The 25,453-nt window shown below is 40.9% G+C and overlaps 1 protein-coding gene across 1 annotated transcript in view; it reads right to left on the bottom strand.

Annotated features, from left to right (window-relative positions):
* The window catches only part of pid1 (phosphotyrosine interaction domain containing 1), a 27,595-nt gene extending 2,416 nt beyond the window's left edge, over positions 1-25,179 (bottom strand). Inside the window, exons 1-2 of the mRNA XM_054794781.1 lie at positions 25,029-25,179; positions 11,026-11,172 (exon numbers count right to left, since the gene is read on the bottom strand). Coding sequence (XP_054650756.1) covers positions 11,026-11,172; positions 25,029-25,058 — 177 coding nt within the window. The 5' untranslated portion in view covers positions 25,059-25,179. The remainder of the gene's footprint in view (positions 1-11,025; positions 11,173-25,028) is intronic.
* Positions 25,180-25,453: the final 274 nt, after the last annotated feature.

Raw genomic sequence — 25,453 nt, 5'->3', positions numbered from 1 at the left:
TTAGAATATTCAGTGTTAAATACATGCGGTTGTTCAGCTGTACTTTGACAAAACTTTGTCATAGCTCTTCTGTTTTAACAGTGCTGACAGACTGAAGGCTGTCTCAGCTCCGACCAAATGAGAAAACTTTGCTGTTTTGCTCAGCTGTGGCTGTTAGAAGCTCTATAGAATAACACAATAACAACGCAGCATACCGGGATCGCGGCAGACTGAGGAGATTAAGATGGATAAAAAGTTAAGAAGTTCTTCACACAGTTCTTGATGGGAACGCAGCCAGTCTGAGAACAGCCCAGCAATAATAGCTCACTTGTGCCCTTTCGCTACACCACTCTTTATGGCTTTATAAAAATACACAGAGGAGGAGCCTTTGACGAGCCAAATACTCAAATAGTTTTCACTCCCGTCTATGTTTATAGTGGAACTTAGAGATACTTCTCTTGCATGATTTTATTATATTTGACACATAGCTGCTGAGGATTTGAGGATATTAGAATGTGACATGCAATTATTTATAGCAATTTCATTGAATTACATGACGTGATTGAATGATTGTATACATTATACTGGCATCTGGCTTACTGTATAACACCATGGTCTCCCAGTTACTTTTACTTCATTGACAATATAATGTAAAAATGTTGAGGCACCCTTGAAAATGAAGCTATACATACCATACAATGATTCAATAAATCAATGTTACGGAAAATATTGAAAATACTGTATGTCAGACTGACACGGCGTACCATACATGACAAAGACCAGACACCCGTGTCCGCTTCTATTCATCCCATGCTTCCCTTCTTTCACAGGTGGTGTTTAGTCTGCCACTGCCAGAGTAACCTCCCCCTTGTTCTCCACCATGAGTTAAACTGAATGGGATCTTTCAGAGAGCGCATGTATAACAGTTCCCCAGTCACTAGGTGTGTGGTTCTGACAGCCAGTGAACGAGGAAGCTTGTAACACAAATCTGGGAACATATCAAAACTGATCATGGCAGTTTTCACACCCACTATGATTGGATGGAAACATAATGATTAGCCAGTTCTTTGGTAGAATAATACACACCGCGGAAGCCACGAAACTTGCTGGGCATCACTGCTTTCCAGGTGAAAATGTGTGAAAAGTATAAAAATAAATTCTAAAAGGATGGGTGCTTCCAATTACAGTGCAACGTCGGTTAGCGTACGCCCCGGTTAGCATATTTTTCAGTTTACATAAAAAATGTATGCTAAAATTTTGCCTCAGTTTGCATGCACTTATACAATAACATATAGTATATAACAGGGGTGCTCACAATTTTTGTAGGTTATACATGTAGGTTATACATGTATATCAGGGGCGCACGCACTTTTTCAGCAGCAAGTTACAAGTCAAAAGGATCTACCTCTTTCTAACGTGTAGAAAACACTGATTTCTTTAGTGGAGTTCATGACACATTTTTTCTAGATAACTATCCGCTACAAGTGAACAGATTCTTTTGTCAAAGATATAGGCATCTTCCCGCTGAGTTAGTTTATCCGTAATCAGACTAATAAAGATAAAAGTTGCATCTCCCTGTATAGCTTGAAACGCCACAGGGGAGCAAGAGCGAATCATGAAGGGAGCTTAATGTCAACTCACTGATGTCATATGACATCTACAAAGTGACATTTACGCGATCGACCCAAACGACCTTGGCGATCTACCTGTAGCTCGCAATCGACGTAATGGGCACCCCTGGTATACATATACAATACAAAGACTGGCATCCAGTGGAGTCTCACAGAACAACTTGAGCACCTCAACTTTGCCGGTGACATCGCATTACCCTCACACATCCATCAACAGATGCTGGACAAATCCCAACTGCTAGACGTAGCGGCAGTGAGACTAGGAATCAAAATGAATGGCTCAAAAATAAAAATCATGCAGCTCAACAATAAAAGCATGAACCCCATAAACATCAGTGACCAGACTCTGGAAGAGGTCAACAAATTCACATACTTTGGAAGTGTAATCCCTGTGGATGGCGGGACAGAAGAGGAGTCAAGAACAACTTTCAACATGCCAATAGGATCTGGAAAAACAAAACAATTCAGTCTGAAGATCTTCATCTCCAGTATTAAGACCGTACTGCGGTATGGATCAGAAGGAGGACCATCAATGAAGTGAAGTGAAATTTTCATCAACCGGCGCCTAAGACACAACCTCGGGATCTTCTGGCCAAAGAAAATGAACAACATTGACCTGTGGGAACCCACCAAGCAGGAAACAATGGAGGTCCAGCTGATGAGCAGAAAAAGCAGCCAAATGGGTCGCACTCTCAGAAAAATCTATCCCCCAAGCATGGACCATATCCATCACAAAGCCAATGCTTTCTATTCCATGTCAAACAGCGATATGATGTCATTAAGGCCTGCTTTTCTTTGTCTCTTATTTTGATATTGAATTTCTCGTTTAAATCTCGTTCATTCGACTGCATTGTCTGCAAGAGATTTTCATTCACAAGGCCAAACATGCCGTCATCGCTTTCTCTCCAGATGTTTGCCTCCCCTTCTCACTGTGTTTGTGTCGTATCAGCTGTGTTACTACCATTGGAGGTCGATTCACTACATTAGACTTGTTCAAAATGTTACCATATTGTAGACAGAAAAGTGAGCTAGGTTTAAGATGAGGCACAAGTAAGTCACTAGACTGGCCAAACATTAGTCAATATACTCATAGTCAATATATAATATACTAATATAGTCTGGCGTGAAGTAAAGTCTTACAATGTTATTAGAATTGCAATGTCATTTAAATTAAAGGTATACTATTTGACCAATTGCAAGTAGTGCTGTGCAAAAGAAGCAAGACTGGATGCAAATTTAATGAAGTGACAATTTTGCCGCTATCGTGTGTGAGTCTGTACAAGAGAGTGAGCGTATCTGGATGTGAGAAATCATAGGTTGGAAAAAAAGATTCAAAGTCAAAAACAATAGTCCAATTCTGCTGGAGGCGTGTGAGTTTGTGTGAGTCAAACCACAAAGTTGCTGGACTCCAGCTTTCATCACAAGTACTGGATAAAATTGATACCCTAAATGCATCCATCACCAACCAAAACACATCTGCAGTCCTCCAAGTGCTTGAAAAGCAGGCAGGCATCTTAAATCATCTGAGAGAGCCTCAGAGTCCTCCCCTTCCTTTCAACTTTCCATGTGTTTCTCTTCTGTTGTCTCCACTTCTTCTCATAACTTTCCCCACTCTCTATTTTATTGGTTTCTTCCGTGCACACATCATGTGCACCTTCTTCATTCGCCCCTCATCTATCCTCACATTGTCTCTACTGTTTTGCACTCCTTCATTCAGCTAATTGTTAACAGCTCAAAACAGTCAGATATCGATTACATGTGAGGACAGCATGAAGGCAGTGTGAGGTAAGGAGGTGCTGAGGGCTGTGAGAGAGGAAGTGTGCAAGAAAAATGTAGCAAACGTTCAGAAAAACAGAGGCAACCTTGAGAGACAGCGAAACAAAGTAAAGTAACCTAAACAAATGTCACTTTGTCATTGCAAGTATCCACACAACAGCAGATTACCTTGCACTGCTTAGTAAAAGGTCAATTAAATAACATTAATCCCTCCGTCCATGCATCCATCCATCCATCCATCCATCCATCCATCTATTCTACTTTGTGGAAATTGGTCTGGAACCAATTAACTGCGATAAACGAATTTCCGCAAAGTAGCATTCCTTCCTTATAAATGGAATATTTTAATAGTTATAGCATAGAAAACCTGTTTACGATCTTCTAAATACATTTTTTAACATTATTAGACGAGAAATAACACTGAATGGATGTCGGATAGGAAGTGATGTCGGGGGCCCAGAGTTGAGTTTTAGCTTGTTGTGGGTTATGGCTGCAAGAGTAACCCGTGTTATTATCATGATTATTATTATTATTGTGCCCGTTGTGCAATGATTTAAACCTGCAATAAAAGCCGGTTGTTCAAGTCTGGTGCTTCAGTCGTGGCCTCACCGAACAATTACTGACACCTAGTGACCAATGTAGAATACTACATTCATAAATTGGTGGTCTTAATCTGACACTTTTATTAAAACACATTCATTTTGTAACGGAATTGCTGATCTGTTTCAAAATATAAAACAAAAAAGTGTCATCTCCTGGATCTGAGGGCACTGCCCCCATGAATCCAAGGCAGAGTCATTACTGGTAAGGATTATTAGAAGGGGTGTCACAAGATCTTGCAAGATTAAAACATGACAAGGTTTCTCGTTCAGAAAAAAACTCTCTCGTGATAATAAATAAATAAAAACCTCGCCTCATCTCGTTCCACTGGACCAAATCTCATGCACCGTATCGTCTCGTGAATTGGATGTCTCGTGAGTATTGTCAGAACAACGTTGTTGAAGCTGCTACTGTTGTTCCTGTTAAAACCTGCCATTCGATAGTTAGGGATGGAACGAGTCCTTGTGCAATTCGAGTACCTAGATTACAAAAAAACAGAAGAATAATCTCTGCTTCGAGGAAGCTTCACGTTTGGACCAACGCGCTTAGGTGTCACTGCAAAAACTCAAAATCTTATAAAGTCTTTATTTGTAGTCTGTCTAATTTTAGGATTTATATCTAATCTAATCTAATTTTATATTAGTAATGTCAATTAACTAATTATTTCTCTCCTTTTTCAGTAAATCACAATGAATAAATTCAGCCAGTGAACCAGAAATACAGTTTGTTCCTATGCAGAGTGTGAATTTAATAAATAAAAACTGTTGATTATCTAAAAAATGAAACCACTTGGTCGCTCATTATTAAGTCAAATGTCTTATTTTCTCTTGTGTATTCATAATTGCTCTTTGACCAAGCAAAATGTATGTTTTATCCGATTACTCGATTAATCAAAGGAATTTTCAGTAGAATACCCGAATACTAAAGTATTCGATAGCTGCAGCCCTAATGTGAGCAGCAATCAATGTTTACTGGATAACAAATAAAGACCTTATAGGCAGCATGGATGCAGGACAGTGAGTGAAGCTTATTATTTCAAGATGGGAAGTGAGTTTGATAGTTAATGCAAAATGTGAAACAAGAAAGTGACGGCTGCACAGAGGGAGACAAAGCAAACATCCGCAGCCCTGTGAGCTGGCTGGTGGGAATACTGAAGGGAACATCTTGGCCCGCTCACTTACCCACTATCTTGGTGTTTGTCTGCTGGTATGTGTGCAGGGAAGGTGCAGTGCTGGAGCACAGCTGCTTCAAAGAAGAATGAACAGCCCAGAATGAAGGGAAGAGAAGAAGAGGTATGGGATTCAGCAAGGAGATACCTCATCTTGTGGAGAGGTTTTGGGAAAATAGCAGAGGAAAGGTAGAGGGTTGTCATAGCAGGAACGGGGACTGTGATGAGGACGCGTGTTTGGAGTCGGTATAAAGGAAACCAAAGGATCAGGTCTGGAACATGCTACGATACAAGGGTACAAATACTCAGAAATATCACTGGAAGGTGATGTTTCAGCATTCACACGTTTCCACACAGTGGCCAGAGAACAAAGACCAGATGGTGATGGCATCACACCAACGTGACACTGTGTAACGCTGCAATTCATTCAACAAAGAACATTCATGTGATAAAGTAAAGACAAAGTAAAACAAGGGTTATAATCTATCTTATCTAGAAATGCATGTTTTTACTTCTTAGTATGTAACTCTTCATTACAAGTAGGGATGCATACCGAAATGCCATATCGTAATGGCACCAGTGCCAACGTAAACGGTGGTAAACGGACAGAAAAACTAAGTAGCTATCAGTGACTCATTCTGGTGCTGAATGAATGCAGACGCAGTCACCTGCAGCAAGTGCTTGAAGGTGATGTTGTGTAAAGAACGTACGTAAGTCATATAGCTTCCCGACAGAGGCAATCTGAGTCTAACTTTGTAAACTTAATTGCTGACCTTAACACACCAACAGCTGTGCTCAGTTCCAACACTGCACACACGTTTCTCCATCACTCTCCACACCAGCAACACAACACTTCCTCATTATCCACCAATCACAGTGAACAATGAAATTCTCAATATTAACTTTTTTTTTTTGCACATTCTCTGTGTTGTGTATTGTTGCCGGTTTTGGTGTGATAATTATGACAATTTGTTGTGGATTATATTTCATATTGATGAATTTATTACTTAGTAACAAATATATTTATATTGCAAAAGTATTTAAATCACCGTACTATTCTGTTCAACTTGCATGTTAAAAAAATACAAAAAATAAAAAGGCATTGTTTTGGGACAAAATTTGTAGTACCAGTACCAGTACAGGTACCAGTTCATGCACCGTTTCAATAGTACCAATTTGACACATGAATCGGACGATATGTAAACGATACCCAACCTTTAACACAAGAAGACAGTATTTGTTTTGAAAGGGCTTATTTTGTGTTGTCACTGAAGTAACGATTCTTAACCTGCAGAACAGCCAGTGTACTGATACATGCTGATGATACATGATCCGTATGGCACGGATTAGCTATTTGGATTGAATTTTGATTGCTAAATGTTTGACAGTAGAACCAAACTCTTCTGCTGCATTCAATGTTCAGTTAATATCAAACCATACTGCTGATTTATTAAGTGTAACGATTCGAAATGCTCAGTCTGGTGGCAGCACAAACTTGGCGCCAACACGTTACATTAGAGAACAGGTAAAAAAATGAATCTACTGTACGTGTGGGTGTCATTGCTAGCGAGGACTTTGAAGAGCACTGACCACATGTGACACTAACAAGACCAAAGTGACATTTATATGCTGTTTAATCATCCTAAGATAACCTGCAAATTAGCTATCTTGCCAACAAGTTGGCACTAGCCGAGTACGAGAAGGTCAAACACAAATGTTGCACTGTCAGAGACGGATGGTATTTTGGCATTCTCCCTCAGAAGGCCCCTGTGTCTGCATCCCCCTACATGACTGGGAATCCACAGCTTGGGAATGCGGCATTCCTGAGGAGGTTGTTAACATTCCTCTAAACTTATTGAATCAGCACAGCACAGCTGGCTCCACTTGCCAAGACATGCAAGATGGATGATTTTTTTTCAAGTGCTGTGTGTGCGTGTGCTGCATGTTTGAGAAGGTGTTGTGTATGTGTGCGAAGAGCGAAACAGAGTCTGAGTGTTTCAGTTTAAGTCAAATTAGCCGTAGCTCAGTGTATATAAAAGCATCTTTCACATATAAAGTGCAGCCAGCTATAGCACAGGCAATCTCTATATATTGCGCTGATGGTATGCTCCAAAATATTCTTTGTGGTCTCACCTACAAATTTGACAGCTACCAGACACTTGAAGTAAAACTAACATTTCACAACTATAACTGACTGACAATTGGGTTGACAGAAAAAGGTTGAACCATAAACACGCTGATATAATCATCTTTTGCAATGTTGTGATATCACAGAGTTATCATTATATTACCTGCCACTAAATGTAATCAGGTCTATTCTGCCTGCGCCATGAATTTTATTGACCGACAAATATTTTGTAGATTTGTATTTATTTAAGAAAGACAGGTGCAGTGCATATTGATCAACATTTCATGTAAATAAGCAAGATCATTGCCGATGGCTCATTTCCATCTTCAGTCCCTGAGGGCAGGTTGAATTTAAATACAATAACATTTGGCAAGAAGAAAAGAAAGAATTAAAAAAAACAGATGAACAATAGGCATGTGCACTTGACAAAGCAATAGGTTTGAGGAGACATAAAGTGCTTGAGTGCTAAAGTGACAAAGTGCTAGGCGCTATAGTATCAAAACCTGTTGGTGTTATTACATGTTGTGATATTTCAGTTTAATGGTTGCTTGAAATGAAATTGCTTACTCTGAATTTTTTTGTCTCACTCACATTTATTTTTTTGCATTTTGAAGCTCTGCTTATAACCTGAAGATCCAACAGTGCAAAATGTAAATTCTTGCAACTTTTCAACTGGTCTTAAAACTTTGATCAGGAGTGTGTATAAATAAAGAGCAGCATCTGTTAATCGGTCAATTCGCTGAGAATCATCACTTCGAAACAACACCTAGAACGGAATGTGGGTGCCTTCCCACAACAAAGCTCATCTTTTAATGAAACATGGACAGGTTACAGTGTGTCGGCCTGGTGGGATGTGACAGGATGTAGCGGAAACATGAGCCAGATTAGTGTTTATCATTCCAAATTGGAAAATAAACCGAACTGTACCATTTCCTGGGAATGTGACTACTTTCCCTCATGGGAGAACTGCATACGATAGTGGTCACCAACCTTTTTGAGCCCAAGATCCATGGTCTAATCAATCAATCAATCAATCAATCAAACATTATTTATATATTATATATTATATGGCCCCTTATAATACAAAGCCTTTTATTGTTATTGGTTGTTGGCATCAACATTTCAGCCTTTTGTTATCGTGCCTTTTGCTCTATTTGTACCATTTTTGCTGTTTTTTTTAAATTGATCTTATTTTGTTTCTGCTTGGATGCAATGACAAATGAGCCACGGCCCACAAATGACCCCCAAGCCGCACTTTGGCCACCCCGACTTTTGTGGATGTTGTCGGGGTCGGGCTTGTGGTGTCAACTCAGGACAGAGTCGTAGGCAAGCGGTGATGGTTGAGGAGAGAGAGACTGGTCAATGCGTTACAATAGTCAGCCCTAACGAGCCACAGCTTGAAGATTTTTTGGGAGGTGCACGTCTATGGAGTTATATTTGTGCCTTAATTTTGACGCAGCAAAGGCAGATTTTGAGCCATATTAACGTCCAATAATTACTGCTGTGTGCTCAGGAACATCGCTGCGCACTGTCACTCTCTCTCTCTCTTTTTCTTTCGCTTGTCCCTTAACGCTTTTTGTTGCGGGCGTTTTGTGCCCATGTGCGTGCGCTGTTATCTCGGGCCGGGTTCTGGATGGAGCTCGCGGGTTGCGTGCCCGCAAGGCCGGCAAGGCCTGCAAGGCACACGGGCATGTTAAGTGGTCAAAATGCGTGCCTGTTGGTCGCTCTCCGGGAGCGGAGGGCACTGATGTAATAATACATTTTGTTTCTAATATTCTCGTGGTCGACCGGCAAAGTCCCAAATATCAACTTGTGGCTCACAATCAAGGGCTCGGTGACCCCCTGGCATAAGATGTAAGCATGATGCAGAAGTTGTGGAACAGTTCAAACAGGACAAGATTGTCTTTGACTGCAGAGCTCGCGGAGTTGCAAAGTGCAAACGAGTGCAGTGTCTCAGTGGATGTGAAGTGGATTGCTTTAGCAGCAGCAAGCCAGGCAGGGAAATAAATGAGAGGTGGCCTTTCATCCATGCTAGCTGTTAGCTTTGGCAGTGTGACAGCAGTCCTCAGCCAGCCTTCCTTTCTGTTTGCAAACTGGGACTGAGGGCTTGAAGGGAACTAAGTGGAGGTGTAGGAGATGAAGGAAGCATAGGAGAGAATATAAAACAGTCTGTGATGAAAATAAATGGTTGTCATTGCGTACTGTTATTTAAAAAGGTCGGCGGCGAGAGCAAAGCCGCCGTTGTTTCTTAAGTGTCCTCCGTTTCTCCCATTTCAGCACCGGGGCAAAAATGTCTGGAGGAGGAGGCAGATGGGCAAACAGGCATGCGGCCGAGCAGGTAGTGACTCAGACAGGAAGTTACACCTGCCAACAGACGAAGGCGACGAGTTTGAATATTCTGAGGTTTGCAAACAGATGGGAGAGATTACTTTTGTGTGGCTGGTGCTCTGCTAAATAGTGGTAGTGGTATCCACAGCAACATGGCTTGGCATCCTCTACAATGCTGGAAAGAGCGGTGAGCTCAGAGGCTGCAAGTGGATGTTGGGATTCACACCAGGAAGAGAGGACTATCAAGGCCAGCTATGTTCGCCTTTCACCTAGGCGACATATCAATATTTATCTTCTATCATGGCAATGAGAGCCAAATGTGTGATACAATTGGCTGCTATGTGCCCACATGACTTTTCATCATTACAATTTTAGTTTGGATCAACAGCCAATAGCATTGTCGAGTCGTAAAAGTTGTCAATGCATAAAGACATAAAGCATAATCACAAACATTCTCTAAAACGGGGTTAGTATGACACATTTCATGGTAGGACAGAATTACCTCACTGAAAAACACTGACTTTGAGCGCTAACAGTGCCTCACCCATTCATGTGAAATGCTGAGGGGCCAATGGGAACAAGTCAGGGGTCACTGGCAAGGTTCGAAGCAACAAACTCAACATAATGACCGGGCATCCTGAGCCACGGATACCCGCGAGAGGCAAAAAGAGGTGACGATGCAACTTTGCACTAATGCACTATTTCAGAGCACTTTTAAGCCATAAAAACGGCCACAAGGTGGCAGAAGTGCATTTGATGAGACCACGGCAGGCATCATGTCAATGAAGAATGAAGGAGGAAGTGAGACAGCGCGCACGCACACATAGTTCAGTTCCAAATGTGAAAATTGTCAATACAGTGTTTCCTCGTTTATCGCGTGGGATAGCTTCCCCAAATATCCCGCAATAAGTCAAATGCACATCCTTGACATTTTTAAAATCCTCATCAGATAATTTCCTTAGTAATAAAATAACTACACTGGCATCAGACAGTCTGCGGTTGTGTGAATTAGTGATGGTGAGCCTGCGTGCAAGGGCTGTGCCACCGACTTTCACTTCATGTCCACATTTTAATTTAAGGAAGTTTGAGGCAACGTTGCTGAAATCTCATCACTTTCGGCCTCAAAATTGCGATGCAATACAAAGCGTGTGTTGATGCACATCTACTTGTTAGTGTCACTTGTTTGTAACTGTGTCTGCACTGCCTGGCAATCAAGATTGAATATTTCAACATTTTAAAGCATGCATAAGACCCTCTCGTAGCCAGGGAGGTTGGGAAAGTGTATAATGGAAATGAATAGAACTTGTGTATCCATAAGGAAAACAATTGGATTATGGGTGTTGTAATACTATTATAAAATTAGTACTAAGGGAAAAGACTGGATTTGGGGATTAGAAGTGCGCATGTGATTTTACCTTGTATCCAGCATGGGTCCTGTTCTTTGTAAGCGGTGTGGTGGAGCAAAGTTCAATGGCCTCTGGCTCATGGAAGATCACCGTGGGCAACGGCTCCTTCCTTAGCGTCAGCACATTCAGCTTGGTCTTCAGCATGCTCTGAAAGTGCTGAAAGCGAAAGACAATAAAGATCAGGCTTTCATCAGACTTTTCATGATTGTCAGACAACTGCAACAGAAGGCCTAAAAATGTAACCTCTACAACAGCGCCACAGAACAAAATACACTCACACCCCAGTTTTGGTGTGATTCGGTTTTCGTTTAAGATTTTTCCTCGGTTTTCATACAGTCATACATGCTGTTGCTGACCCACTGCGTGCATTTTTAATTGAGTGCGACTGCTACATAACCCGACGCTGTGTGATAACGAAGGTGATAAACAAAATGTGATTTTGCAAGGATGTACGGGTAGTCCACATCAACAATGTGTTCCCTCCATTCGTCATTTCTAATGACTTTTCTGCAAGTAAAACTATAATTATTCTCAATGTATTTTTTGTTCATAGTTTTGGAGTCTCGAAAGCATGCCTCCATTTTTGTACATCACGGCTTTCGTCTAACCTTTAGGAATGAATGAGTAATGAAAACCAAGATACAACTGTACTGTACTGGGGAATTCAGAACGTTACGGGGCCTACCATTTAAACATCGCCACATTTTCAAATATATTATGTGTACAGGATGTAAAATAGAGCTGTAACTAACGATTATTTTCTTACTGATTCATCTGAATATTGTTCTTTCGATTAATTTTTAATCGGTTAGGCCCGAGAGGGACCAAATCAGTATGAACCAAACACAAAGAGTTAGTGGTTTGGTCCGCAACATATCAATAAAGAGGCAAAAATGTTGATCACTGTTTTCCAAAGTCAAAGCTGATGTGTGTGAATATCTCGTTATGCATAAAACACAAAAATAATACTTCTGTTTTCATGGATGAATAAGGAAATTAAAAAAACATTCTTATTTGAGAGGCTGAAATCAGAGGACATTTACATTTTTAAATCAAAAAACGATTCATCAAAAAATAGTTGTAGATTAATTGGATCATGGACTAATTATTGATTCATCGATTAATTCTTGCAGCTCTAATGTAAATTGTTTATAATTGCTTGCCATGACCTGTGGAAGTGGTTAATTTTCATTACATTTGAGGAAATTTAATTCAAAATCCCAAACAATCGAAGGTCGGACTGCCTCCTGGAAAGAAATGTGTCAGAGTTCCATGGAGACAGAACCAAAGTGAGAACTGGGCATGCTGAATGGAGGATTTCTACAGCTGAAAGTGAAACATGAAGAAGAAATGAAGGGAAAGCTGCCCTTGCGGTCAAAACACAACAAGCAAGGGGTCTTTTCTTATGCTACTACAGACTGTTTCCTGGGGCCAAGCAAATGGCCCACTAAGGCCCTGTGATCCTGGTGGAATTTTGGTCAAGTCAAAACTGAGGAACTGAAATTATTGGTAATTAAATCCACACTACAAAAAGAACAGGCAAGAAAGAAAGAAATAATCCGCAATGGCTAATATTAAATAAAATGGCACTGGAGTGAGCATAGAATCACCACTGGGTCACCACAGGATGGGACACCCACCTCCTCCTGAATATGCCGGGATCCTGTCATTAAAATGAATGTAGTTACTCACTAAGAAGTTTTGTTTTTCCAACTTTTGCAATGCAAAAGAAAAGTGAATGCAAATGCAGGATTTGCATGTTTATGGAGCTATCGAAGTCTAACAAAATAAATGAAGGTCAAGCCCACATGCACACACACATTGTCAAAAACACAGATTTTTCTCTACGTCTTCGCCTGTCATCCACAGGCAAACATTGGTTTTTGCCCTTAAAAAACAAGCTTTTGGAAAAGTCCAGCCAGAGTGAAAACTTTCCAAACTTCATCTTCAGTGTTTGTGTGCGAGTGAGAAAAACAGCTTTTTGGCTTGTGACCTTTTGACTGTGCAAAACGTCTTTACTTAAACTGTATTTAGGAACATAACACATTCACTGCATGGGCTGCTTTCTTTATGTTCATACAAGGACACACACGTGTGACTTGTAACACACATTGGAGCTTTAGAAAATCCATCCATGTTGTCCAAGCTCTGTATAGATGTACAGTGATAACTCGTTTATCACGGTTAATTGGTTCCAGACCTGACCGTGATAAGTGAATTTCCACGAAGTAGGATTCCTTATTTTTAAATGGAATATTTTCGTAGTTAGAGCATGGAAAACCTGTTTACAACCTTCTAAATGCATTTTTAAGCTTTATTAGAGTAGACCTCTAGACATAAAGTAACACCCCTGTAGCCACCTTTTCTCATAATACTCAATATAGAAGCCATAATAAGAGTAAATAAGCCATTTAAGACATAATAAGACTCGTGCTCGTGTATGTTATTATAAATGTGTTCCCTAGGGGACCTGAAAGAGAGACGGACAGGAAGTGACGTCTGGGGTTCACAGATGAGTTTCAGCTTTGCGTTGGTAATGTCCACAAAAGCAGCCCGTGTTTTTATTATGTATTTTATGAGGGATTATTGTCCCTTGAGATAATTCAAATCTGACCCTTGACGGAGCGCCGCGGCCACCTTGTTTGCATGTGTGTTCCACAGCGGAAGATGCGAGCGTCTTCGTCATACACAGGAATTGACAGGCGACAGTGCGCAGGGAAACATAACGCCCAGCAATTTATGAGGTCTGATTTTTTCCGAGGCATTTTTCTGATGCAAATGTATTTTACTCTTTTGAACACATATTGAACATTCCCGGAACTACGTTCTTCATCACTGAAATCCGACCAGAACTGTACTTAAGGGACCAAGTGGGGGTAAGTCGCTGTTGATGTACTACACTGCTAATAGGGATGACATACAACTTCATGTCAAAAAATCCATACTATTCCTTTAATGAAGAAAGCTTCCTCACGGGGACAAAGATAGCAGGCCAAGAAACAGCTTTGATTCACACATGAAAGGTTTCTGTATTCATTTCTTTAATATTTCTGGCTTAAACCCACAGGTATGTAGACACAAACTGACATGCTGAGCTAATTTATCAGACCGAGCCACCTGTCTGCCAATGTCGAGTGCGTCTGTGAAAGTCGTTGGCTGCAGTTCTTGTGGTCTGACGTGTAGGCGCTGGTCAGTTGAGCGTGTAGAAACAGTGGCAGACTCCCTACTTCACTGGACAGTATGAAATGTTTCTTTTCTCATTAGGTGTTTTGAGAATTGAGAATGACGGCTAAGACAGATAAAACAAATCGCAACATGCAAGAGATGCAAATTGGTGTGAGATCTGGTGACGAGATGTCGCAACAGTTGTAATTAATTAACGGTGGACATTCTGGAACATATCAACACATCTTGGCTGGCAACAAGTGCCATTATTTGGCTGGAAAGGAATGCCAAGAACACAATAAATGTTGGAATCTGTTTCAAAGCTCTTGTACTGTACATGGTATATGCTCATCTGTCAACAATACAATAACAAAAATACAACACTGCCAATTCACTTGATTAGGCGTATGTAGACTCTTGCTCTATATTCTACATAAATAAAATGCTACGTTTTATATGGTCTGAAAATACCACATTTACCACCTAATGTTAAATATGATAGGCTTAAAGGAAAGCTGCACTTTTTGGGGAATTTTGCCTATTTTCCACAATCCTTATATGAGACGTGCACACATATGTCTTTCTCTTTTCTGTGCGTTCTAAAGATATAAAAACAAATAAAAAGAGGAAACACTTACTCCGCCTATAAAGCCTTCTGAAAAAACTGAAAAAAGCACCAACAACCCTCCATTTACAATATAATGTGACGTGCATGTTAACCAAGCTACAGCGACATTGTTATTATTATTATTATTAACATTGTTACTCCGATGGAACTACGCTACTGGCGTATTGACACTTCTCCACACCACAGCTAGTAGCCAGCTAGCGACTAGCTTCACCACGCACTCGCAGCGCAGCGTGTCAGCTCCACGCTGTCGATGCCTCAGACCACTACCAACACATATTGGAGCTGCCGCCACTGTTGTTTTTGTTTTTGAGTTTGGAAAGGTAAATGCTGGGTTTAGGCGTTCGTTTCTATGTTGCTATGTGAAATCAATGCGCCCAGGAAGGAATTTCCGGGAATGATTAAAAGGACAAAAATACGGCAAAATACTGCAAGTATTACACGTTATCGTGAATGTACCTGTTACTACATGGTCACGGCATGTATACAAAACCATAAAACCTTTTTGGAGCTTTTTGGAGCTCTTTTAAAAGCGGCATAGGTGTGTCCCATTATGTGCAGTCTCTTTTTATCTGTTTTTATATCTTTGGAACGCACAGAAAAGAGAAAGACGTGTGTGTCCATGTCTTACACAAGGATTGTGGATGATGGGCAAAATTCCCCAAAAAAGTGCCGTTTTCCTTGAATGATGATCCTGAACAACAAGTCGAGTACCACTGCTGGGGCCACAGCAGCATGACGACAAGAATAACAAAAGGGTGGTTTTCGTGTGAGAATCGAAGGATCCGAGGCATGAAAAAGAAGTGCAAGGAGCAAATGGAGAAAAATAAGAAAGAGAAAGAAAAAAGTTCGACAGTTGTCAAAGTAAAGCCACATGTGTGTAAACGCTTGCTGACCTCCGCGTCAGCACTTTACAGCTTCCTGACAGCGGCTCACATTCCTGCGGCCGGGCCGGGCACGGACTGAAGGGAGGGGAGGCTGGCCACCCCCCACCAGGAGCAAAAGGCCTGAGTGGAGGGCCACTCTGGGTTTTATTCACAATATTTTTACACTATTTCTCAAATAAACTCCCACAGTCTTTGCATCAAGTGATGGCAGTTGGTGATTCTATTTTGAGTGACGTTTGGATCCTGTGACAGACTCCATCATCAAATGAGTGTTGGACTGGTTGTGAGACGAGGGTCGTGTCTGCACTGTACAATACACAATGGCTGGCGTCACATGGAAACCTCAGGAACGTCAGCCAGGATTAGAAAACACAAAGGCTCTGTTTTGAGATTTGCATTTCACCAACTACTTTGTGCAATCCGAATTATTTTCAGGTGTCTAAGCCACACTTATCGAAGTATCTCTGGATAATAATAACATGATTTCCACATACTCACGTACACACAAACAAATCAACCCTAAACTAGCTTTAACGCAATTTTGTAGAAAAACCTAAAAATGTACTGGCAGGATCTTAAAACTACTTCACAACTATTTCACAAGTCTGGTGGTTACCCTGAACTCTATGATTTCTGTCTGTGTCCTCCATCCTAACTCTCCAATGTGAATGTTGTGTTTCTGAAAGGTACCATTCTGGAGAAAACACTAATTATGCTGCACTTCAACGCACGTACTGCATGCACTGTCAATTTCAAAAGGGTGATTATCAGTTATTCATTCAATACTAAATCATGCAGACAAACTAATAATAATATACAAAATGCAAAACCCCTAAAAAGAGAACTCCAGCCATTCCAAATTAGTAAGTTTTCAAATGCACACAATAGTGTGCATCCTGAAGAGAGGATTTACTTCCGCTAACAGGCTTGTTACTTGACGCGTCTCTGCTTATTTTCCATTGACGATTAAAAACCACACTGCACTGTGATTTCCTTTGATGATTATTATTCAAAAGTGTTTTATTAATCAACTTTATTCAACTAAAAGTTTCTGGAGTTCAGCAATTAAACTTTTTTTTAGATAAGTCATTACCATATCACATGATGCTCAAACTCTCACACTAACTAACTGACCAACTGCTGCCTGAGTCCATGTGAGTAATGTGCTTTTAGTGAAAAAATAGACAGTAAAGGAGAAATTTTGGGTTTAAAATTCCAACATCTCACAATGTCGCCTTTCAAACAATTCAGTTATTCATATTTGATGATTAGGAATCCTTAAATCAGATCTGCCAATAAATGTTAGCACACAATATTTGGTATAGGGTTTAAAAAAATCACATCATCTGTGATATTTGTATATATTTTTCTTAATTTTGTAAAAAGGTTTCAAAAATTTGATCTATATTATGCCTTTTGCTCTATTTGTCCCATTTTTGTTTCTTTTTTTGGGTTAAATTCTATTTCTACAATGTGCCACTGGCCAAGAACTAATGAGCCACGGGCTGCAAATGGCCCCTGGACTGCACGTTGGACACCCGCCTGCTTTTATAGCTCTTTGTCAACGCTGTGAGCAACCTGTTGTAGACTGTTTACCTCGTTAGCTTCCTTCGTAGTGAGGGAGCAATGGTAATTAAAGAGAGAAGTGGAGTGTTGGATGTCATTTTTATTGCAAAAGTTGATCCGAAATCGGAGGAGAAGGCGTTCACAGAGGTGGGCTGTCCGCCCTCTGAACCAGTTGCATACAGATAGAAAAGAATGTACTACAAACCCACCAATCACAAGCTTAACGATCCACTTTTTGGAGAGAGGCGAGGACCTGAAAAGCAGCGAAACGTAGAAGCATATTTAAGAGTCAAAATCTATGCTGTGTGCCAAAACGCATACATGCAGGTCTGCAAAGCTGCCAGCTAATTAAAAAGTGTTTGTGTGACAAGGTGTCCACCACAAAAGGAGAGAAAATTGTGCTCCTAAAAATGAATTCAACTAAACGCTGATGGCCTCGGCTCGGCCTCCTGCAGTGATGATTTTACCAAGTAACAGATGGTACGTTTAACTTCTGTTCCCCTTCGGGAGCGGAACAGGAAAAAGGTCCCTGGGTTCATCTCATGGTACAGATGAACATAACAGGATCGCGCCACACACACTCATCCCACTGATCGCTGCAACAAACAGTGGAACTGTTAAAATGGATACGGGTTTCACATCTGCAATCATGAAAATGATACCGCTCTTCATCTTTAACTGGTTCATCAAAATGCTGCTGAAGACACACTTCATCTTTCCGCCATGTACTTTAGAGTCGTCCCTCGCGACATTGCGGTTCAAACATTGTGCCCTCACTTCTTGAAAATGAATTAATTAATAAATAATCACTTTCTCATGGTTGAATATGGTCTATTATTAGTAAAAAATAAAATATTTAAGCAAATTCTACGTATTCCTGGCCTAAATTAAGCATTTTCAAGCATAAAAATGGCTGAATGAACGGAAATACAAATATGGGGCATTCAAAAGACGTGATATGACGTGTCATACAGTATCTGTGACTTGTTGTGCCTTTAAGAAGCGGGGCTTGGGAAGTGACGTGTGTGACGTCAGCTCGCTAGATAGCTAGAGTTGCTGTTAGATGAGTGCTAGCAGCAGTTTAGCAGTGTAAAGAGTGGCCTACAGCAGCTCCTGTGTGAATGTTCACTGCATGTGTTACCTGCTTGATTGAAGTGCATCGTGAGTCTCTCCTTAACCACAAACAGCAGCAGTAGAGTAGCATTCTACCCTGGTCTCTAGGTGTCAGCAACGTGACAATAGCCACTAGGAAGTACGCTGTCAAAGCAATCTTATTTTTGTCTAAGATGGTTTATTTTCCATTATGTACTATATTGGGTAATACAAGTGTAAAGCTGACTACAGGGGTGTTATTACATTCTAATAATGGTAAAAAAAAAGTATTTGAAGGTTTTCTATGCTCTTACAACAAAAATATTTAATTTGTTAATATTGAATCCTACTTTGCAGAAATTCACTTATCGCAGTCGAGTCTGGAACCAATTAACGAGGGATGTCTCTATTTCAGTTCAGTTTAGTACAATATTTTCCAGTGTTTCCATTCTAGAGAGTGAGAATATATATCCTACATATAACATCCTTCTGTGTACTTTGTGAAATGTATCACTTGTAGGACCCTATGATTTCCGCGTTAACGGAATCGCAGACTGAATCGCGGAATTGTCCAATAAAAACAAAATTTACTGATGAAAGTGACATAATGTCAATGAATCTCCAAATCTCCAAAAATATCAAAGTAATATTGAACCCTTGAATCATCTGAGATAACTGTCCTACTACAGCAAGTGCAGGTAGCAGCATTCTACGAAAGAAGCTACAAATCATCAGGTCCAATTCATAGATTGACCAGCTCGGTCCAACCTGACCTTCTCTGAGCCATTATCCATTCTTCTGTAGCCTTACTGATGGATGTTTACAGATAGAGAAGAAAAGGCCTACCCATCATGTGGGGTACACTGTACATAGTTACCCCCCGCATGTAGGATGCAGTGTCTCTAATCTGTCACTCAGTCTGTTTTACAGGCCCACCCTCTGTTCCAAGGACAGTTTACAAGAGGAAACGTCTAAAAACCGAGAGCAGACTGTGGGATCCACTGTGTCCCGAGTCCCTACTGGCGTCATTGGATGCTCATTATGTAGTCAGGGGAAAGTGAAGGGTACAATAAAAGTACCCTAAGCCAGAGTATTACTGCATTAAAATTTCCCATTACTAAAATAAAGCCTGAAGCACATATCAACTGAACTGCAATTTTTCAGAATGGCTTAGCTCTTCATGGGTGTTCGTTTGGCACTTTGACGCAGAATGTACTCTGCAGTCTCCCTGGGATGAACAATATGAACAGTAACAACACCACGCCAACCAGTTAAGATTATATCATTCTTGCAAAAAGCAACACTGGTGGGAGGTCAGTATCTGCTGTCTCTCACTGTCACATTTCTTCTGTACTGCCCGGTATACACTGTGCAATCTCAAACCAAAGATGTGCAATCATGGGAGGGAAAAAATCGGCTATTGTATCTCAAAAATTGTGGTCTTATCACTCACAGTGAGACAGGCAAAGACGAGCTACAACCGATATCAAGCGGTGTAGAAGGTTTAGACAAATCATCTCACACACAATGTTTCTGCTGCTCAGTGCTGTTACAACCGGTGAGACCAAATCAAGACATGATGTGAGCATCACTGCGTCCAAAGGGATACCACCACCATCATCAGCACTAAAAACAAAAAAAGATGCTGGAGAAACTAGAGGTACAAAATGTCTATGCAGGACTCAAATAGAGGTGCGTTGTGGTCTTGTTAGCTGGTGAAAGCTAACATTAACTTTGGACGTAAACCTCCTTTATTTATGTGACTCATCTACAACAGTTTGTAAAACTGGCATCCCAAGTTGTCCCCTTTTCCCCTGGCATGGACGTGGCCACATGTACCTTTTCCTCCTTGTATTGCGTTTCTTTTCAATGTACATACACAGTACACCACAATGGAAAGCGCACGATTTTAATATAGCACTGAGAATGCTGTGTTTACAGCTTGAAATGTGCTCCATTCTAGCGGAATTCTAGTGTAAACATTCAGTATATTCATGGTCTTCACATTTCATATTGTTTGCATGAAAATTATAAGACACCAAAAAAAAAAAATACAGCAGGGCAGGGTCCCCACTCTTTCCCTGAAAGTATTTTCCAGGCCTTTTCCAGGACATTTTCTGCCACTATAGAGAAAAGTCATAACATCATACTGACCAATGCTAGCTATACAGTCGCTAGTTTGGTCTCCAACGAGGCGAGATCACCCGTACTGTGCTGCAGGTGGGTTAGTGTGAGCAAATTAAGCACTCCTTTTCTGTGAAGTCCTGCAAACGGTCTGTCATAACTTTAGCTTTAGCTTTCCCCTTAGCTTAGCTCACTTCTAAACAAACATGGCGTCGATCGATGTGTGACTTCTCACAGTTTCAGAGGAAGACATTGTGTCACACTCCGTGATGAGGGAAGAAAACATCAAGCTTCAACACAACAAACGTCATCAGCTACCTGAAACGCCAGGGCTTGTTCCTATCACTGCGGCATCTGAAAAGTGCAAAAAAAAGGTTGCCAGAGATGACCCGAGGTCTAAAGTGATCTGTGATTTTGTCATGGAAATGATCGCGCAAGATGACCCTTTACCATAGTTGAAGATACTGGCTTATGTCAGCGAGTAAACCCCTTAGAGCCGTGGTTTGCACTTCTGAGCCACCAATATTTTTTTTTAATGTTTTGTTGATAGTAGTGATATCATGATATTTGGTAATGACAAATCTACAGGTCCAGTTTGTCAAATCAAACCTTACCTCCAGGCGTGCACAGACTCCAGACTACATTTACATTTAAATAAATAAAAAAAAAGATATAAAAAGATATCGGTTATCGGTCTTGAGAACCAGGAAGTTATCGGTATCGGCTGGAAAAAAATATTGTGCGTCCTTAACCATTTTCTAGGATAACTTAACCGTTTCCAGGATGTTTGACCTCCCTTCTCATTTTCCATATGCTTTCCATGATTGGAAAATTGGTCCATCATTTTCCAGGTTTTCCAGGATGCGTGGGAACCCTGGACAGGCTGAACACTATTTTTTTAAGCACAGACCAGACCTGTGAATTAAATTCAAAAAAGTTCAAATGAAAACATTTGGAGAAAGGAGCCAATGAATAGCGGGCTTAAGATTTATCTAATTGAGCTTTCTTTTCCATGCAAATATGACGTTATATGCCACAGCGTATTGAAGGGACAAAGAAAAAACAGCCTCTTTTTATTGAAGGTTGAGCTTTCTTTCTGATTCATCATGTGGGGAAAATTAGAGATCGCTTACTGAGATTGACACATGCTTTGCCAAATATTCAATATTACAATATGCTTTCGTTTATAGGGATACTGCAGCTGCTCGTGTATGTATGTGAGCAGTTCTTGCTTTGTTGCGAAGCCTTTTCAACAGGACAACATCCACAGAGTGGCAGATCAATAGCAAGACCGATAATTACTTTGGAATTGGGTTTGCACGTGCAGACAGTACTTCTTGAGATCATGTTGCTGAAAAACTTTATTGTTTGAACCTAACACTTTTCTACTCATGTTGGTATGAAATATGTGGTCACTGTGAACAGTAATAAATAGATTCCCGGCTCTGATGTTGGTCGGTCCAAATCTAGACAAGCAAAAGTCAATCCTTGTGGGAAATAAACAATAACCTTGAAGAGGAGATAACGTCTACTGAATACACAGACTACAAACGCATTCGCTTCACCACTCTGCAAATGTGAACTGCTTGTAAAAAAACATTCACAGGAATTTTGAGCCAATCCATGGATTCCTTTCACCAACAAGGCCACAGTCTTCCCAAAGTAGCCTCAGACAGACGTCCAAACAACTCAAAGCCATGACGGATGACAATAGCAACCAATCTGTACTTTTGCCCAGTCAGGTCCACTCGTTATCTTAGGAAAAAGGCCTTTTTTGTCAGGTGTCACACACAGTTAAGTGTGAAAAAGTGGAAACCATGGCTAAAGAAAGAGCTGCTGACACAGGAAAAGACATGTTTGGTCGCCACAGGGCATTTCAAAAAAGCACATTGTGTCTGTGTGTTTTCATGTGTGTGCACTTGGGCTAAGAAAAAATAAAGACAGAACAGTGGGAAACACAAAAGCTTCATAAACAATTCTACATGCCAGCATCGGTTCCGAAAGGCCTCACTGTGTTGTAACAGCTCGTTGCCTTTGTCTTATGGGCTTTTAAAATGAGATTCGAATGACATTGCTCCCATGTAAACACTCCGAGATGCAATTTGAGGGTGCGCATGTGTGAGAACGCCACATCCATCCCTGAATGGCAGAGCACGGGGCTGTTGTTACGAGTGTGACGCTCGCCCTTCATAACGCTTATCTGGCAAAGTGTGATCGGTGGAGACACTCAAATTCCCAACCCATGCATAGGATGAGTAGAATATTCTAAACATGCCTTTGATTAATAATGGGGGCAGTTTGTGCACATGCGCATGATACGGTCATGTTATGCAAAATGACGGTGCCTTCAGAGATGTTGCTGGGGCTCGCTGGTGAATAGAAATGTATTTTAAAAAGCTGTCTTTATATTTGTTGCTCCCATATAAACAGGCCCTATGAAACTCTTGGCAAAAGTTGTACTTAAGCACCCCATATCTTTTCTTCCTGCGCACCTAAACATGAGCCTCTAATGCAGGAACACATCAGGCGTTGCTATGGCAACGGGGGAGCGCAGACAGGAAGAATGTGGAAGTATGCCAATGAATGGAAACAACAAGACAAGACAGAAAATATAATATAAATAAATCTACATCAGTCAGCCACACGATGGTTCTGGAGAAATCACTATTGCTCCTGCCGCGGCTGATGTGAAGGATACCAATAAAAATGGATTAATTACATATTTGTAAGTAAACAATTAACCCACTGTGTGAAATTGATTGTGGATTAATCGCATCTTGAAGCGGTTGAGGCAAATTAGAGTGTACTACTTGGCTGCCACCATCACAGGCGCTGTGGAGTCAGTCTTAACTTGCATGTGGCCTGAAACAGACTACCACCTCAGCAATGGGAAGCTGAGTTACATCCATTTAGACATCCTTTATGGCAGTGGTCCCCAACCCCCGGGCTGTGGCCCGGTACCGGGCCGTGGGTCATTTGGTATTTTTTTTTTTTTTATGTTTTATTTTGAAAAGTGGCCGGATTCTCTCTGTTACATCTGTCTCACTTGACGCATGTCCGTTGTGCCTGTGCTAACTTTATCTCATGCCGCACAGATACTATTACTGTATTTTTACCATTTTTCTTTCACCTCATATTTGGTGTCAAATGCTGATACTATGTGGGAATGCATAAAGGTAAGTTTTGATGACTTATTGAGTGCTAATGTGCACATTTGTCTGAAGTTAATTCATGCTAGCACACTGTCTTTTCCCACACACGTCAAACAGCGATGTAATAATCTCTCTGGAAAAACTTGGCTGGAACTTGAACTGGTGGATGGTGGGTCGGCATTCATTTTGTGCTTTTAATTTGATGTTATTCATGTCTTAGTTTTACACAATACATAATAAATAAGATAAATTAGATCGCTATAATGTACAAATACAAAAATAACAAGTCATCAATTGGTAATTTTAACAATTAATCAATCAAGGAAAATCAGCCAAGAGTCCAGGGTGTTACTTTGAATGCTAAGGGTAATATGGTGTTTATTTATTATCACGTCTACTTTTATAGTCCCAGGCCACCATCATGAATGAACCAGTACTCAATTTGCTCAACAATAGCCCTTTGGTGAGTACGGTTTGCTCTAGAACCCATCCATCTCGATATCATTATCTGCATAAAACTGTTATCTTATTTTTAAAAAACAGTACAAAACAATATGAGTAATAGTAAAGTTACACAACTTTATCCACTGGATGATAGCGCCAGAATGCCGTTGCTAGGCGACGCAAGTCTCGTTGGTTGTGTAACCACTTAGAGCATAGATGAATACATTGATGGGGATGACAGGAGATGTGAGTGATGGTGTCATTTAGTAACAAGCTGCAGCTCGCTCTGGAACACTGTACAAACAAATCGGAACTCTCAATAATTCGTCATTCTATCTTGTTGACGTCTGGGCAGCGGAGAGGATTGTGCAAGTTGACTTGGCAGCCACTCCACAGGCCCACATCTGGAGAGCATTATGTCTGCAGGAGACTAGAAGAAAGGCCCCTGCTTATCAAACTACGTGTCATTAACAAGCTGTTTTTAATACGTGTAACCAGGTAATACGCGTGCATCACGTGATTGGCCTTCTGCTATGAAAAGAACAAACAAATCGTTACGTGGTCATGGTGGAAGGCCCGCGTTTGCACCGTTGATGTGAATTTGAAGCAGCCCTGTGGACTGATGTGACAATGTGAAAGACCAGCGTCGTGTTTGTAATTAAATGAAAAAATATTACGAGTGGCTTGTCGTAGAGGAGACATGGAAAATGACACACTGTGTCGATGCACGTAAACGTCACACTACATACAAAGACGTACAATCAGCGAGTGGGGGGTACATTGAAAACGGGCAGTCTTCCATCATTTTAGACTGATACTAAACATTTAAAAACACCTTTAAAACGTGTGTAGCGAGGCAAACTGCAGGAGGCTGAAGACAGCACGTCAGCAATGTAAACATAGCATTATCTTTAACTGTCGACATGCTACGTCTCGCCCGCCGTAGTGTCCTACCTGCAGTCGTTCCGACGCTGGTTGCCACATATTATCAGTGTGAAAGAGTCTCCGTCTTGACGGCAGCTTGTTGTCTTTTCGTAGTCCGGTTCACATCTGTCCGCCTCTCTGCCCTCCTTCAGTCGGTCAACGATTGCTCCGCCTGGCTGCAGTTACCTCCTCTCCCAGCAGGTGGCGGTCGCCCCGCGTAAATTGTACATTGCGCGCCTTGTGCTGCTTTCAGGGACTTATGGAAAGTCCGTTTAGCTCATGAATATCAGGTTAGCGATTTTGTGAAATTGGTATTAATATATAATGCTGAATATTTAGGCCAGGGCTGTCCAAAGTGATCCATTCGAGGACATTTTTTATTGGCCCGTAGCACAATCTAAAAATGTAATCAAACTTACAAATGTACACAATTTGTAAAAATTAAACTAATAACA

The sequence above is a fragment of the Dunckerocampus dactyliophorus genome, chromosome 12, assembly GCF_027744805.1.
Source record: "Dunckerocampus dactyliophorus isolate RoL2022-P2 chromosome 12, RoL_Ddac_1.1, whole genome shotgun sequence".
Taxonomy (NCBI): Eukaryota; Metazoa; Chordata; class Actinopteri; order Syngnathiformes; family Syngnathidae; genus Dunckerocampus; species Dunckerocampus dactyliophorus.
The sequence above is the reverse complement of the archived record's forward strand: the minus strand, read 5'-3'. Positions and strand labels throughout refer to the sequence as shown.